The sequence below is a fragment of the Perca flavescens genome, chromosome 7 (assembly GCF_004354835.1).
Source record: "Perca flavescens isolate YP-PL-M2 chromosome 7, PFLA_1.0, whole genome shotgun sequence".
Lineage (NCBI taxonomy): Eukaryota > Metazoa > Chordata > Actinopteri > Perciformes > Percidae > Perca > Perca flavescens.
The window spans coordinates 24,428,147-24,443,558 of record NC_041337.1 but is presented as its reverse complement, the minus strand read 5'-3'; the positions used below and the strand labels follow the sequence as shown (position 1 = coordinate 24,443,558).

Below are 15,412 nucleotides of genomic sequence, written 5' to 3'. Positions count from 1 at the left end.
CTTAATTAGCTTTGTAGCAACTCATTTGGCAATGGCTTGAACGTAACAGACGTTTATTAATATCAAAACGTTGAGCAGCTGTACTAACAAACAAAATACAAGCCAGCGAGGAATATCGGATCAAAGAATAAGTAAAAAAAGACGCATTTGAAGGGAACCTCAAATATTTGACAGTTTTATTAAACTTGATGTTTGGGCATGTTTGGATTGGTAGGTTTAGGGTTTATTACCCAGCCCTGGTTAACTCTTCGAGCCATATGTTTGTGGAATTTATGGAATGGCCAAAGGAGTTATTTCATGTAAATTAACTTTATCAATACCCAAACTTAGTGTGGAGACTTTCAGTCTTCAATAATACATCACATATTACCTTAAAACTAAACCGCACAACACCAAGTCAAAACTGTGCCAATGTGTAAATTAATATTTGCATTAACAGACAGAAATAAAAATGACAGGCACTCAAAAACAGCAGATTATTTGTCCAGAGAGTATTATATAAACAGAAATGTACAACCTATAATAACATAACTCCACAGGGCGATAAATATCACAAAAGTTATCTAACCATCTTCATGCAGATCGAAAAGCAGAATACACTTTCGCCATCCTCTTTAATAACTTGGAAACTATGCCTTGCTCATCATAAACAAGTCAACCAACCAAACAAGTAAAGCCAAACAGCAACTGTAAACAAATATTTGCTTCCCAACAGCTCAGCATGAGTGGGATTCCTGGGGCAGCAGGGTGATCTAGTGGTAAAGAGAGCATCCTGCAGAGGAAAACTCACAGATTTGATACTTGTAACTGTTGAAGTGTCTTAATGTAATGAAGTGTTGCTGAGTAAGACATTTGTTGCCGTTTGCTCACTTATCATAAATCACTCAAGATAACATATACATAGTGCTACCATGTAACCAAATAAATGAATAAATCAATATATCTGGTGAAGATGGTCACTTGACTTCTACTACCTGACCTCTACCTTCTATTCATTTATTTATTCATTATTTATCCCCATGGATATAAAATGGATAATTATCTTCCATAAGCAACTCTTGAAGGTGAATGCACCCCAAATTCCAGGCACGGTATGTAAAACTGAGTGGTTGTGTGTGTGTGTGTGTGTGTGTGTGTGTGTATATTCATATTGTGGGCCAAAGATGAACCATTAAAGTAGCTAAAAAAATCCAACAGACGTTTACAAGTTTGTGTAACAATTTAACATTTGCCTCCATTTTCAATTCCAAATAAAATGTTTAGCTATGGTTAAACCTTTGAGTTATCTAAAAAATGGTTTGCTGGATTATAGTATGGATTTGCCACATCCAAGTCTTTGCAGTCGTAGATCTCTAAAATTACCCTGGTGTATAACAAGTTGTATTCATGTCAAGGTCCAGGTTATAAACATCTAATTGTCCTTCCTTTCAAACACCATTAGACTTTAAGTTTGAACAATGTTTTATGAGATTAAGTTTGGTCGATGTCATGGATTGCCTATTTTACACGTTTCCAGACTCTGCAAGTTGACTTTCACATAATACTTAAATCAGAGGTTGCCAGAAGCTTAAAACACAAACATTTAAATGGTCAGCAGAGGTGTATAATATGGTTTGTGATAAATGGGCTAAACATTCAAAAACACTGATATGGTTGTTCATGAAACTTCAGCATTTTCAGGGAATGCTGCTCTTCCTCTAATTATTAAGCAAATATATGCATCACGTTGCTCAAAAATTAAATCATGTACCTGTGGTTTAATGTTAAAGATTTTAATCATGTAATGTAATTTGGTAAGACAGACAGACAGGCGGACAGATGCCTCTAAAATGACATAAACTGAGTACCATGGTGGCAGGATGCTATAAGAAAATGTATTTGCATTACTAGAAAATTAACTACAGCTTCTATTCATATGTGAGACTTAGTGAACTGAAAAGTGAATTAAACCAGGCCCCACCGGTGCCTGTGGATAAACAGTGCAAGTCCCAGACTTTGAGGTTTATTCTCTTGGCTCGGACAATTAGTAATGTCCCACTGAGAATACTACACTCACACAGACGTTACCCATCAGGTCATTAGTAAACCTCAGTGTTTGCTACCCGTGTTGAGGGATTATGACCTGGGATGTTGGGACTATTACCTACTATCATCTACTATAACACACACAGTTGAGGATACCTGCACCTGTAGATCAAAATGTAAGTACATGGTAGATCTAATTGAAACTAAAACTGCATGCCACATGGTAAAACTTCCAAAATAAGAATAAGGCCCAGACATTTTTCATGTGTGTGTGTGTGTGTGTGTGAGAGATATTGTACTACTCACAGACGGAAACTCAAAGTCCTTCTGGTTGACGAGGTTGAGGATGTACTCGATCCTGTACTGGTTCTGTGGGCACGCCAACTGCACCGGTGGTGCCAGGGTGCTCATAGCTGTTACTATGGTCTATTACAAACACACAAATAAAATAAATTAAGTGTGGATGACATAAAGGCAGAAGATGGACAGTCAGGATTTTTGAATGAAGTATCTCAAACTATTTTGGCGTTTTCACCACTTACCTCAATAGCCTCTTTAATATTATTCTTGATGTCCTGAATTTTCTGCTTCTTCTCTCTGAAACAGACACACAGATTCAGTGACAACCATGTTAGGGATTATTGATGTACAGCAGTACCACACAGACTTAAGAGTTTATTCACACCAAATGTAAGAAATGCAAAGAAAAAACTCCACTGCCTTGTGCTATGTGGAGGCTCATCACAGACAGACCTACAAACCACTGTGGTCCTGAAACACATTTCTTATACAAAAAAACACTTGGGGGAGCGCCCCTTTAATTCATTAATTTTAGGTTCATGTGATTTTTGTCTTTACACAGTATTAACTACTATGCAGACATATTCATGTAATAAGTGCTAACACATGACAGGACAGAAAACGTACAATAATCACAAAATACATCAGAATAATCTAAAACTGTTGAGATTTAAATTCAGTAAGTAATACAAATACTTTGAAATATAGACATAAATGGTATAAATCAGAAAACTTCTAATTAATTACAGTACATGAATGTCTGTCACAATTGTTAGTCGAGAACAGGGAACAAATGTCTTGGAAGTTTTATATTTACCACAGAGAACCAGCTCTTCTTTTGAACACAAATAAGGGTTAAGTTAGCAAGAATAGTTTTAGTAAAGTTAAGGGAAGGAGTTCCATGTTACCATGAGATGGCACACTACAGTGAGCTGCAGTGAGTTTGTTTTGGATCTGGGAAGGGTAAACAGACCTTCATTGGCACGTGTGGTAGAGAAATTATATCTGTCTGCTGTGAAAGATAGCCGTTTGTACAAGACATTTGGACTCGCTGTGACAGAAATGTTTTCTATTAAAGAGAAACCAGAGAGCCAGTTAGCCTATCTTTCACCTTGAGCCTGCCAGGACAACAGCACATTGTATTTACAATAGTCATGACAAAGGGCAAGACGGGCCTCTTTCTGACAGTTTGGACTTTTTTCACAAGGGACTCTGCTGCACTCGACCAAATTGATGCAAAGGTTTATCAATTTCTTTAGATCAGTTCAATTTGCATTCTAAAGTTTAACTCATCCATTTGGTATCTGAAAACAAAGGCTGTACAATTTCTTCACAACTTCACCTAACCGGTCAAATCTATGAGCGGGTCATTGCTTTAACAGTCCAGGTCAGCGCTATATGTTTGCATCAGATTTTCAAATCAAATCATTCCAAAGATACAAGGAAAGCAATTGCAGTAGCGATTAGACATGCAGATGCAGACATGTCAACAATATCGCCACCTACAGTCAAGGACAGTAGACACTCACATAGCATAGACTCTTTGCCAAGGTTACATGAACAAACAAGATTTGCTAACATGTATCGGCTTAAGTGAAAGAACACATAGGATCTTAAAATTACATCCAACCAAACACAAACAGCCAGGTCAATACTGAGAACGTATTCTCTCACACCACACTCAAACACAAAATACACCCAAGCTCTCATACAAAATGCATACACATATGCAAGCACACACGCACACCTTCCTGTGCCAAGCCACCATGTCACTGCAATCCTTTCATAGATATCTGTCACAACATTGGCTCTCTAGCAGATGCAACAAAAACAAACATTAAAAAAACAAGAGATGATTGTTATTACAATTACTAGTGTACCTTTGACTAGAAAGGAATGCCTCAAACAAAATCCACAATTTACAAGTTTGTTCTACAAAATATTGTTCAGAATTTGGAACAGAAAGGCCTGATCTAAACTTTAGTGAAAATATTTTGTGTATTGGACCGAAAAATACACGTAGACTGAGAATACAGTTACCATTTACTATATAATCTTTGTAATACTCATTGACAAATGGTAACAGAGTCTGAGAAGCCTGTGAGGTCACTGTGCACCAAAACAACACAAGAGAAACAGAGAGAGGGTAAGACAAAGTTGATTGAGTTAGGAGGGAAATTGAGAAGGCCTTGTTTACATTTTCAACCTGATAGTCATTAAAAATCACATGTTCGTGTGTGTGTGTGTGTGTGTGTTCTCCAATCATGAGAGTAAGACTGCATGCATGTGTGTGGCTAGAGAGGGAATAGATATGACACAACAAGCTTCAGTGACGATGTCTGGTGATACGTTAAGGTGAATAAATGTAGATGACAGGGACTGAAATCAATATCACAATAACTAAAATTCTGTAATATCATTCAGTGTGTCACGACATGGATTCGTCTGCAAAATGTTATGATAAACAATAAAATTTATGTCCAATGCATTGAAGTGCACAGCATAAGAGAAAATGAAAAAGACATGCATAGCTGGAACCAAGGTCCCATGGGTGCACAAATATTGGCAGGGCAACATTATATAGTAACATTGCAGCATGTATCGATTATATCTTCAGTTAACTAATCAATCATTTCTATCTTCTATACAATGTCAAGAAATAGTGACAAAATGGCTATCACAGGATACAAGAGGAAAATAAAAGTCGAGGCAATTTAAATTAGATTAAGAATTAAGAACATTTGAGAAGCTGGAACCAGCAAACGTTAAAATAAAAGGCAAATATGAAAAATCGACATTCTCTCTGCAGTTCCCCTCAGCTATGTGGAGCACTTAGCATCTTTCAGCACATTGTTTTGGTTTGACCCAACTTTACTGTTTCGATTCAGTCTGGCGGCTCTCACCAAATCACAGAGCTTTTGGGTTTATCTGAGCTTTTTTGGCGATAAAAAACTGTCCCACACATTTTCAGTCCTCTTGACCACTTAACAGTTCCAGTGATGGCAGTTACATTCCTTGTCTAAGGGCAGCTTAGTCACAGTTGAGAGGAATAGAGAGAGCTGAGTCAGTCATTCATTCATTTTCAAATCAGGCCAGATATTTGAACCAGCAGTCTTCCGGTCATAAGCCAATTACTCTGACCTTGAGGTTACCACAACACTCAATCCATTCACCCAAAATCTTTTACCACAGGCGTTATTGAACTCTTTCAGTCCCACATCAGTAAAGGTCTGTCCCGTAACTGGCCTGCAAGACTGTCGTTTTGGTTTGAGCGGATCTTCAAAAACAAAGGTGACTCATTGTTATAAATTAAAAATTGTTTAAATTGGTGCTACATGGACAGAGAAAAGGGGCTGTGGTATTCCTATCCATTCAAAGGGAAGAAAACCTACAAATACCAGAATGCACAGCACCGCACTTGACCAATCAACGCTCCCGCTGGTTGGTGAGGTAATTCGAGCATTTCACAGAAAACAATACTGCAGTCGGCTGGCACCAAACAATCTCGTATTACCATTAAACATTAAGCTAGTACATGTATGTAAAAAAAAAATTGAAGGTGAGAAATAGGTAATAAAGTAACAGCACTGCATAGTTTTACACTTTAGGTCCAAGTTTGAGGGAGAGAGAGAGGGGCAGCTCTCTTTCTCACGATCAGCTTTCTATACTCTTGTCTGTATGCAAAATACAATCTGTAGTTCGAGCAACAGAACCTCAAGCCAGCGAAAAGTGTCCCAATGCTGCGTTTTGAGCTGCGCGATGAGCACTGAGATCTGGGCGCTGGCAAGATGGAGGACAGTTTACCATAATTTGTTCACACATACTACCCATATTGTTATGATACAACGCTGGTTCTGTGATTTCTGTGAATATCCCTTTAAAAGATGACATCTGACCACACAAGTAAAACATGTATGTAAGTTTACCAAAACATAAGGAAACAAAGGAGCCATACATAATAAGCCTGCACGATAAATTGTTATAAAATCGTGATCTCGATTCCTCCCCGTTTTGTTTTTTTCATTTTTTTTTCTCCTTCAATGAATTTATTGAAAGCATTTGACACTGACATTGACATGTTTTAATTATGTAAAGACATGTTCAAGGAGTTCAGATAGAGCCTGTATCAGGGCCATATTTAGTTCAATGTGTACTCTGTATACTATTTTTGGTAGTATGTACTCTATTTTCTTTATTCACTGAAGCCTCTATGTTTACAGGCTTGTGGTGAGGCGCAATGTGCTATAGGTGCCAAAAAATAAAATCTGTTTGGTACTGTCAATTTGTTTTGTTATGGTTCATGTGTGCAATAAACATTACACTTTGTGAGAAAAAAAAAAAATCAATTCTAAGCTAAAAAATCGTGATTCATATTTTTCCTCGAATCGTGCAGGCCTAATACATAATGTAGCTTACTAAACAACAGCAATAACAACAAAATCGACCAAATATTTCAATCAATGTCACAGATCTAATTGTAAGTGATAATGCTGTATGTGTGTCTTGTTATTGAAGACACTCATCCAACTTACACACAGGCACATATATTGCCACACACACACAGCTCAGTGTTGTGGAGTCACACGATGGGTCATATGCTCTTGTCTGCCGTAGGTGCTGATTTTGTAGTCTAACCTTACAAGATGCTTCCATCCCCATCACAACCACACACACGATCCAGAGACCAAAAAGCGAGAAAAAGAGGTCAGTGGAATTGTAATCTTCTGTAAGAGATTACTTCAGACTTGTGTGTCATGAGACTAAATTAAATAATTTTGTATTTACATGCTTGAAGGCAGAAGAACGTTGACTTTGGACAATAAGGGGCAAAAGATTTTTCTTTTAAGGACACAGGAAAAAAATTGTATCTGGAAAAAAATATTCCAGATGCTTGTCTTACGGTTTGGGTCACTAGATTAGCGTTCAAACAATAATGTTTAGACAGTTTAGACAAACACATGACCGCATTATAGAAAGATCAGGCTGGCCTCAGAAAATGTATTTTTACACAGAGGGTTTGTTATACAGATTTTTCTGTATATTATGTTCATTCTAAGCTTAAAAGGTCCAATATGTAATATTTGTACTGTAATAAATCCAAAAATGACACCAATGCCTCATCAGATATTAAGGAAACATGTTAAACTGAAATACTATCTTTTCTGACAACAATGCTAATGTCAGTATTTTTTCTTTTTGAAATTTACATTCCGTGACGGAATTTATGTTTATGTTTTGATCTGTGTGTTGTTATCAACGGCCCAGTTTGACAGGCAGGCCGGGTTGCCAGATATACCTGTAAAAACGTAAACCCAGCGTGCTACAGCTGTAACGGTAGTACAGCCATGAAAGCAGCAAACAAACGAACAGGATCAACGGAGATAGATTCTACATGACATAAAAAAAGAAAACAGCATGTTTCTAACAGTTGCGTGACCAGAGACGTAACAACCCCCTGGTAAATATTGGAGATGTATTTGAAAGATGGAGACAGCTTAGAGCCCAAAAGGACGCAGAGTTGGCTTATTTTCTCCTGAACAGGTAAGCATTAACTTCAGGCTAATTTATCACAGCTACTAGGGATGGGCATTTTTTGTCATTTCAACATTTGTGTACTCATATTGAATTATATAGCTAGAGTACCCGAGTTGGTTACTCGCAAAAACAATTGAGACATAGCCAGTAAAGTGATCCTGACTGGTCCTGGCTAACACCGCCATGCTAACCCTGTTAACTGTTAACGTTACCGGGAGGACCAGGCAGGTAGCCCATGGCTGTTTACAGTGTGTAGCCTCTTCAGCGGCTGGAGCCGACAACGGTGAGTTATTTTAAGCCACGAGAGGGGGGCTGTAAATCGGAAAGAGAGGACTGTGAGTTTGCAGTGTGTTTAGCGATTGTTGCCGTAATTCTAAGCCAATGAAGTGTGTTCCGTCGGCAAGGTAGTGGTATTTATAGCGTTTCGTATTGTAATTCTAAGCCGAGGAAGTGTGCCTGACTGGCGTGTGGAGAGGACAGTGAGGTTGTTGTGTTTTTAGCGGTTCATACTGTAATTTTAAGCCAAAAAAGTGTGTCTGTCAGTTGGTTACAGAGCTCTGCGTGAGCACGGGCTTTTATAGCCAGCATCTACCGTTAGCTACTCCGCTGTGCTGTGGAGTAGTGTCTGGCTATGTGAGAAAAACGTCTAGCAACATTGTTGTGAATGCTGCGTCTCAGCCTTAGCCTCGTGAGACTGTCCTGATCTCGCGAGCTCCAGTTTTCCACTCGCAGATCAGTCTGGCATCTTGAGGCAGAGAAAATTTGGAGCCGTTAGCCAAACGACCGGGCCAATCAGCGTTGGTTTTGAGGTGGGTTAGGTGGTGATAGACCGATGGTATATCCAATCAGCTAACCAGTATTATCAGCCAGCGGTAGCCCTAATTCTGTTAGCCGCTCGCTAATGCTTTTTTTCTCTTGGATCCTTCTTTTGGAATATGGTCCGGGAACCTGAAATGGTGTCTTTTATTCCTAAATTCTCGTTACACAAACGGCAAATATCCTTTACCGACATGTTGCTTGCATGCTGATTTACGAGCTATGCTTTGCATGCAGCAGCAGGGGCGGGCTTGTGGTTGTATTTTCATACGCTTCGTGGATCCGATTGGTTGATTTGGCCCGTCTATCACCAACATAGGTGATAGACAGATGGTTCATCCAATCAAATAACCAGTATTCCGCCCCTTCCCAAAAGTTCTCCAACGGAAAGTTCCCAGATGGATATGCCGAGCAAATGCGAAGCAATCCATCTGGCGGAGTCAGGTTATCTCAGCCTGGCAACCACCGTGAACTTCGAGTCTGGGCAGGAGGGGGCAGGGGAGACGACTCTCCAGTATTTTGAATTGGTAGTGCAGTAACTATTTTAACCGCTAGCTGCCAGTATTACATACAATATTACATATTGCACCTTTAATGGGCATTTCCTCCTATACTTGCTAATAACATATTGTTATTTTATCTAAAATATAACAACAATAATCAGGTAGGGCAGATTCTGAGCATTAACTTAACTTTGGATCTGGCAATGTTCATTTTGGGTATATCTCCTGAGAAAATGACAGATAGAGGCCTGATCTCCTTATTGAGGATTCTGCTTCTCATAGCTAAAAAGACAATAACAGCATCCTGGCTGAAAGCAGAGCCCCCAAGCATAGTGCAATGGAGACAGGGGAAAAAAAAAAAATTATATTATGGAAAACAGACAGGTTTGCAAGACTTATAGTTATCTCTTTTTTTCTTAAGGTACTTTATTTCATTGTTTCTATTTGTATTTGTGCTCTACACTTTTGTCTTTCGGTTTGTTTCTTGTAATACAGACCATAAATGAAGCTGTCTAACTGTAGTGTCATTTTATAAGTATTATAAGCGGTGGGGTACCGGACATGTGCTACTAATGTAAAGGAAATTACCCATACCAAATTTTGGTTTGAAAACTCCAGGCTTGCTTTGTAGTCTAGACGGGCGGAAACGGAGACCTTTGGAATCGGTTAGGTAAGCTTACATACGTTTCAATGACAGCTCCACCTCGTTGTCGGTCCAAGCAAATAAATCCCTGGTTTTATTTTTTCGCTAATGTTGTTTTGTCTCCAAAGTATTTTCTGGATTGACAACTTAAAACAGCTATGACTTTCAACTGCAGAGTGACATCAGACAATCTGCTTCCTGTTTAAACCGGCACGTGCATGTCCAGTGTATGCGAATGGTCGTGTGATATCCATTGTCAGGCATGTTAATATGGACGGAGATTAGTTCTGCTACTGGAGCTAAAACTCTTGAGTGGACGGAGATCATTTTTGTCTCAAAAAATTGAAAACGTAGTAGTGTAGATGTAGCCTGAGTTTACCTCTCAAGGGGTCAAACTTCAATTTCTGCACTGCAGTCTGAGTAGGCCACCACACTGTCTTTCTGTGTAGTCCGGCTGACTAGTACAGTTTGATCCAAAAAGCAGCCTTATAAACCTAAAGACTGCATCCAATTTCAGTCCATACTTCATAAACCAAGCACATCATGATGATGGGTGACAGGACTGTCACATTTTAATGCTCCTCTAATACTGGTTGTCAGTATTTCGCAATCCATTGCATGCTGGCCAATTGTTTAATATTGCAACCGACTTTGGATACATGCTCGGGTTCAGCTACTTTACTCATATCATACTTACTCTGCATTGAAGCCGTTGACATGTAGGATCCTCATCTGTTTCACTATGGTGCTCTTTCCTGACTCTCCAGCTCCTGAGAGAGAGAGAGAGAGAGAGAGAGAGAGAGAGAGAGAGAGAGAGAGAGAGAGATTAGGAATATGTTGGCATGTGCAACAAGACCACACACACATATACACAATGTTGGGATATAGACCATACAAATTTTCTGAAATGTCACTTTACAGTATGTGTACAGTAGTTCTATTTACCATATAGACACTGTATTTCACGGATAGGTTTTTGGAAGTTCATAAGCTGTTTGGGCTGTAAATTACTATGCCCAATAGGAATGAACAAACAGCTAATTTCATACATGACTTTGATGTTGGGATGATGATGGGAAAACTGGGAGCAGAGGCAAGGACAGTGCTGCATGGTCATGGCTGAAATAATAAACTGGATTATTCCACTAGATACTGTGATCACAATCACAAGATTACATGTTTAGACCCAATGAGGACAGCCTGTAGACTTTTCCATAAAAAGGCATGTTTAAACATTTCCCTTTAAAAGCAGGTGTTCTAGTTTTCAATAAAAAAAAAGTGCTCATCATAGGTCTTTATGTCCTGTGAGGAAAATGTGATCACAGTTTGTGTCTGTGGTATTTGGCTGTCAATAAACAGTAAATTGTAAAAAGAAATATATATATATAAATGATGCTTCTAAAAGGCATTAAGAGAGACTAGTTTAGCATTGCTAGCATCCACATTGTTAGCTGTATGCTGCAGGTCTGTGGCTGGCTCACACTCATCTAAGATTGAAACTTGCATCTCTTGCTATGTAATACCACGATTCATCTTTTACTTTCTTTTTGGTATGTCAAATCTGTCCAGGAACTACAGATGGAAAAATGGCCTTTTAACAAACTCTGGTGTATTAATGTACAGTATGAGAAGCCACCTAGGCCAGAATTGAATATTTTACTTGCACATACATATATACTGGTACTAAACAATTGCACTTGCACATACATGGATACTTCACTTGCGCATACATATATACTTCACTTGCACATGCATGCATTACACGTGCAAGTATGTATATATGTTTGTGTGTGGGATTGGTGTCTGGGGCGCGTTACTATGGAACCTACGCAGCTTCTAGGAAAGGCCCGCCCTTCAATAGCATTCACACTACTATTGACAAGGCGTCCATTCTTATGCAAGGTAATGTAACCCAGTTTGTTCAGGTCCTATCCCCTGACCAATAGGCTATCCTAACCTTAACCACTCAAGGTCAATGCCTAACCCCAACCAATCGAGCTACTTTGTAGGGCAGGACTTTCCTAGAAGTTACGTGGGTTCCATAATAACGCGTCTGGGGCGGACGGTGGAGAACATAAACACAGGACATTCACTCAGGAGGTTGGGGTTCAAGTCCTGTCCAAAACCATAGGTGTATTTGCTGACCTAGTGATTTATTGATTACCAACTTAACTTTCGTAACAAACTTATTTATCCCAACTTAGTGACGTAAACTTGAAGTTTCTACAACAAGGTGCCAATAACATTAATGAAGAGGTTGAGACAGTTTGAGGCATTTATGTTATTTGCGGTTGGTGTGCCACCTTGTTGTAGAAACTTCAAGTTAACGTAACAAAGTTGGGATAAATAAGTATGTTTGTTACAAAAGTTAAGATAGAAATACATAAGTAACTAGGTCCTCCATCCAACACAAACACCAACCCCATTCACATATGTAAATACTTATGGACAAATACATATATACTCACACATGTTATGCATGTGGGTGCAAGTGAAATATATATGTATGCGCAAGTGAAGTATCCATGTTTGTGCAAGTGAAGTATATATGTATGTGCAAGTGAAGTGTATGTATGTGCAATTGAAGGATGCGCAAGTGAAGTATATATGTATACGCAAGTTAAGTGTCCATGTATGCGCAAGTGAAGTATGCGCAAGTTTAGTATCCATTTGTGCGCAAGTGAAGTATATGTAGTATGCACAACTGAAGTATGCATGTATGTGCAAGTGTTTCGTACCAGTACATATATACTGTAAGTGCAAGAGAAGTATTCAATTCTGGCCTAGGCGGCTTCTCATAGTACAGGGTCAATGTTAAATAAACCAATAAATAAAATAAAATGCAGTATGTCTAAATTATTATACATTAGTTATTGTACCGCCATGTGTCTCATTTCAAGACAATGTTGGTTATGTTTAGCTAAATCTAAAAAAACACTTTGGCTTAAGCACGCGACTATGTTTAGAAGGACAGGGCTACCATTTTTGGCTGGAGCCCCTGATGAGCTGTTGGTGATTTTTGGAATAGTGATAAATGTATGTACTGACACGGTTATCCAACAACTCTCTGAACACAGATGATTATAGCTGAGAATAGTCCCAATATTAAGATTTGATATGAAGATGCATCTCAGTAAGGAGACTTTATTCTTGGCCTTGTTGGATCTCTCTGATGGAAAAAAAATGGACAACAACTGTGACCACATCTGTGCTGTTTGGTAAAGGCAGAGACCTAAAGATTTGATCCATTTGTAAATAACACTCATTTAATGACAATCAATAGCCAGCGTTTCCTACCCATGAGACATATTTGTGGTATTCAGACACATTATCAGACAAGCCACATAAGAGTCTGGGACTTGGGCCTTTTGGTGGCTCAGCAAGCTACAGTGCATACCATGAACTCAAAACATCATGCTCTCAAATCTGACTGATGACCCAATGTCACAATGTCAGCCCTCCTCTTTCTCTCCCATCTCCCCGTCTTTTCCCACACTACATGATGAACCAGAAACGCCACAGCATCTTGCAAAAATACTTGCATGAAATAGTAAAGTACAATAGTGTAGCTTCTTGTGTACGAGAAACCATTTTGTGTTGCATGTTTTTAAAAACACACAAAATCAAGTGTGGTATTGAACCAGATTCTTTTTGAGAACCAGAACGGTCTCCATAGCAGAACATATGTAAAACAGGTACAAACAAATTCACCCTCAAGGCTTGGTTAGATTCTTAGTCTATTTATTCATTATTTTGAGATATTTCCAGATCATACTTTTAGCCTGTCTTTGAAGACACCATTAAAACCTGATGCATTTGAGAAGTTTGGCTAAATTATAGTCTGCAAAGCAAGCCTTTGGCCAAAGTAAAATTCTCAAATGCTACAAGAGAATCCTGGCCATCAGTGGTACTGTATGTCCAACAGGAAATATTCATACAGTCTGACTATATGCTACTGAAAGTTTAAAACCACACCAATAGAGTTTTAATAACTGAGTCATACTTCTAAAATAACACCAATTCGAAAATAAAAAGTGTAAGTGTGTAACTCTCATCCGACACGATACAGACCAGGTACAGAGGTCGGGAGTAGAGTAAATCCGGAATGATACTATGATCTACCAGTATTCTATAGTTGTTTCTCTGACGAGAGAAGTTATAAAAAAAAAAAAAAAAAAAAAAAATCAGAAAACTCATGTATTATGATATTAACAGCTAGCATGGCTGCTGGTAGAGATCGGTCCGCTCTGAAGGATCCATAGCCTTAATGACAAATTTCCTGATAACATCAGTGGTAAATCAATCTATTCTGTACCCGAGACATGAAAATACATAGAGTATCAAGTTACAACTGTAGAGCAGACACATATGGATGAGTACACAGAGGCTGTGACGTCATACATCAGCTTCTGTGAGGACTGCTGTGTTCCATCAAGCACCAGGGTGAGTTACAACAATGACAAACCCTGGTTCACAGCCAAACTCAGAAGGTTAAGGCTGGCTAATGAAGACTCGTTCAGGAGTGGGGACAAAGACAGATTTAAAGAGTCAAAGTACAAGTTTAGCAAGGCGGTGAAGGAGGCTAAACGACGGTACTCTGAGAAACTCCAAAACCAGTTCTCAGCTAATGACTCTGCGACTGTCTGGAAAGGACTTAGGCAGATCACCAACTATAAGCCTAAAACCCCCCACTCCTTCGATGACAGACACCTAGCCAACGACCTGAACGAGTTCTACGGTCGATTTGAAAGACAAAAGGTCAGTCCTGACACCATCCCCCACGACACCTCCCTACAGCTACAGCCACTGTGCATCACCTCCACCTTCCTCACCTCAGCAGGGTCCTGGGCCCCCCCACCAATGCCCTCCTTAAAAGGTCTCCACCTCCAACCCCCTACCCACCTCAGTGACGACTCTCTCCATCCACGAGAGGGATGTCAACAGACTCTTTAGGAGACAGAATCCCAGGAAAGCTGCTGGACTGGATGCTGTCTCCCCATCAAGCTTGAAGCACTGCGTTGATCAGCTGTCTCCAGTGTTCGCAGACATTTTTAACACCTCACTGGAGACACGTCACGTGCCAGCCTGTTTCAAGACCTCAACCATCATCCCTGTCCCCAAGAAGCCAAGGACCACAGGACTTAATGACTTCAGACCCGTCGCCCTGACCTCTGTGGTTATGAAGTCCTTTGAGCGCCTTGTGCTTTCACACCTCAAAGCCATCACCGACCCCCTCCTGGACCCCCTGCAGTTTGCCTACAGAGCCAACAGGTCTGTAGACGATGTAGAGATGCAGTAAACCTGGCCCTACACTACATCCTCCGGCACCTGGATTCTGCAGGAACCTACGCCAGGAACACCATCAGCACCGGATCCCCTCAGGGCTGTGTTCTTTCGCCTCTACTCTTCTCCCTGTACAGCAACAACTGCACCTCCAGTCACAAGTCCGTCAAGCTTCTGAAGTTCGCGGACACTTCCCTCATCGGACTCATCTCTGATGGAGACGAGTCCGCCTACAGGTCGGAGGCTGACCACCTGCTGAAGTGGTGCAACCAAAACAATCTAGATCTCAACGCTCTAAAGACAGTGG

General features: G+C 39.8%; 1 protein-coding gene across 6 annotated transcripts in view; it reads right to left on the bottom strand.

The window, feature by feature from the left end:
- gnas (GNAS complex locus) overlaps positions 1–15,412 on the bottom strand; it is a 48,885-nt gene that overhangs the window by 12,766 nt on the left and 20,707 nt on the right. For all 6 annotated transcript variants that reach the window (XM_028582346.1, XM_028582344.1, XM_028582343.1 and 3 more), the window contains 3 exons: positions 10,520–10,592; positions 2,568–2,622; positions 2,332–2,451 (listed from right to left, as the gene is read on the bottom strand). In XM_028582346.1, the coding sequence (XP_028438147.1) occupies positions 2,332–2,451; positions 2,568–2,622; positions 10,520–10,554 (210 nt within the window). In that variant the 5' untranslated portion in view covers positions 10,555–10,592. The remainder of the gene's footprint in view (positions 1–2,331; positions 2,452–2,567; positions 2,623–10,519; positions 10,593–15,412) is intronic.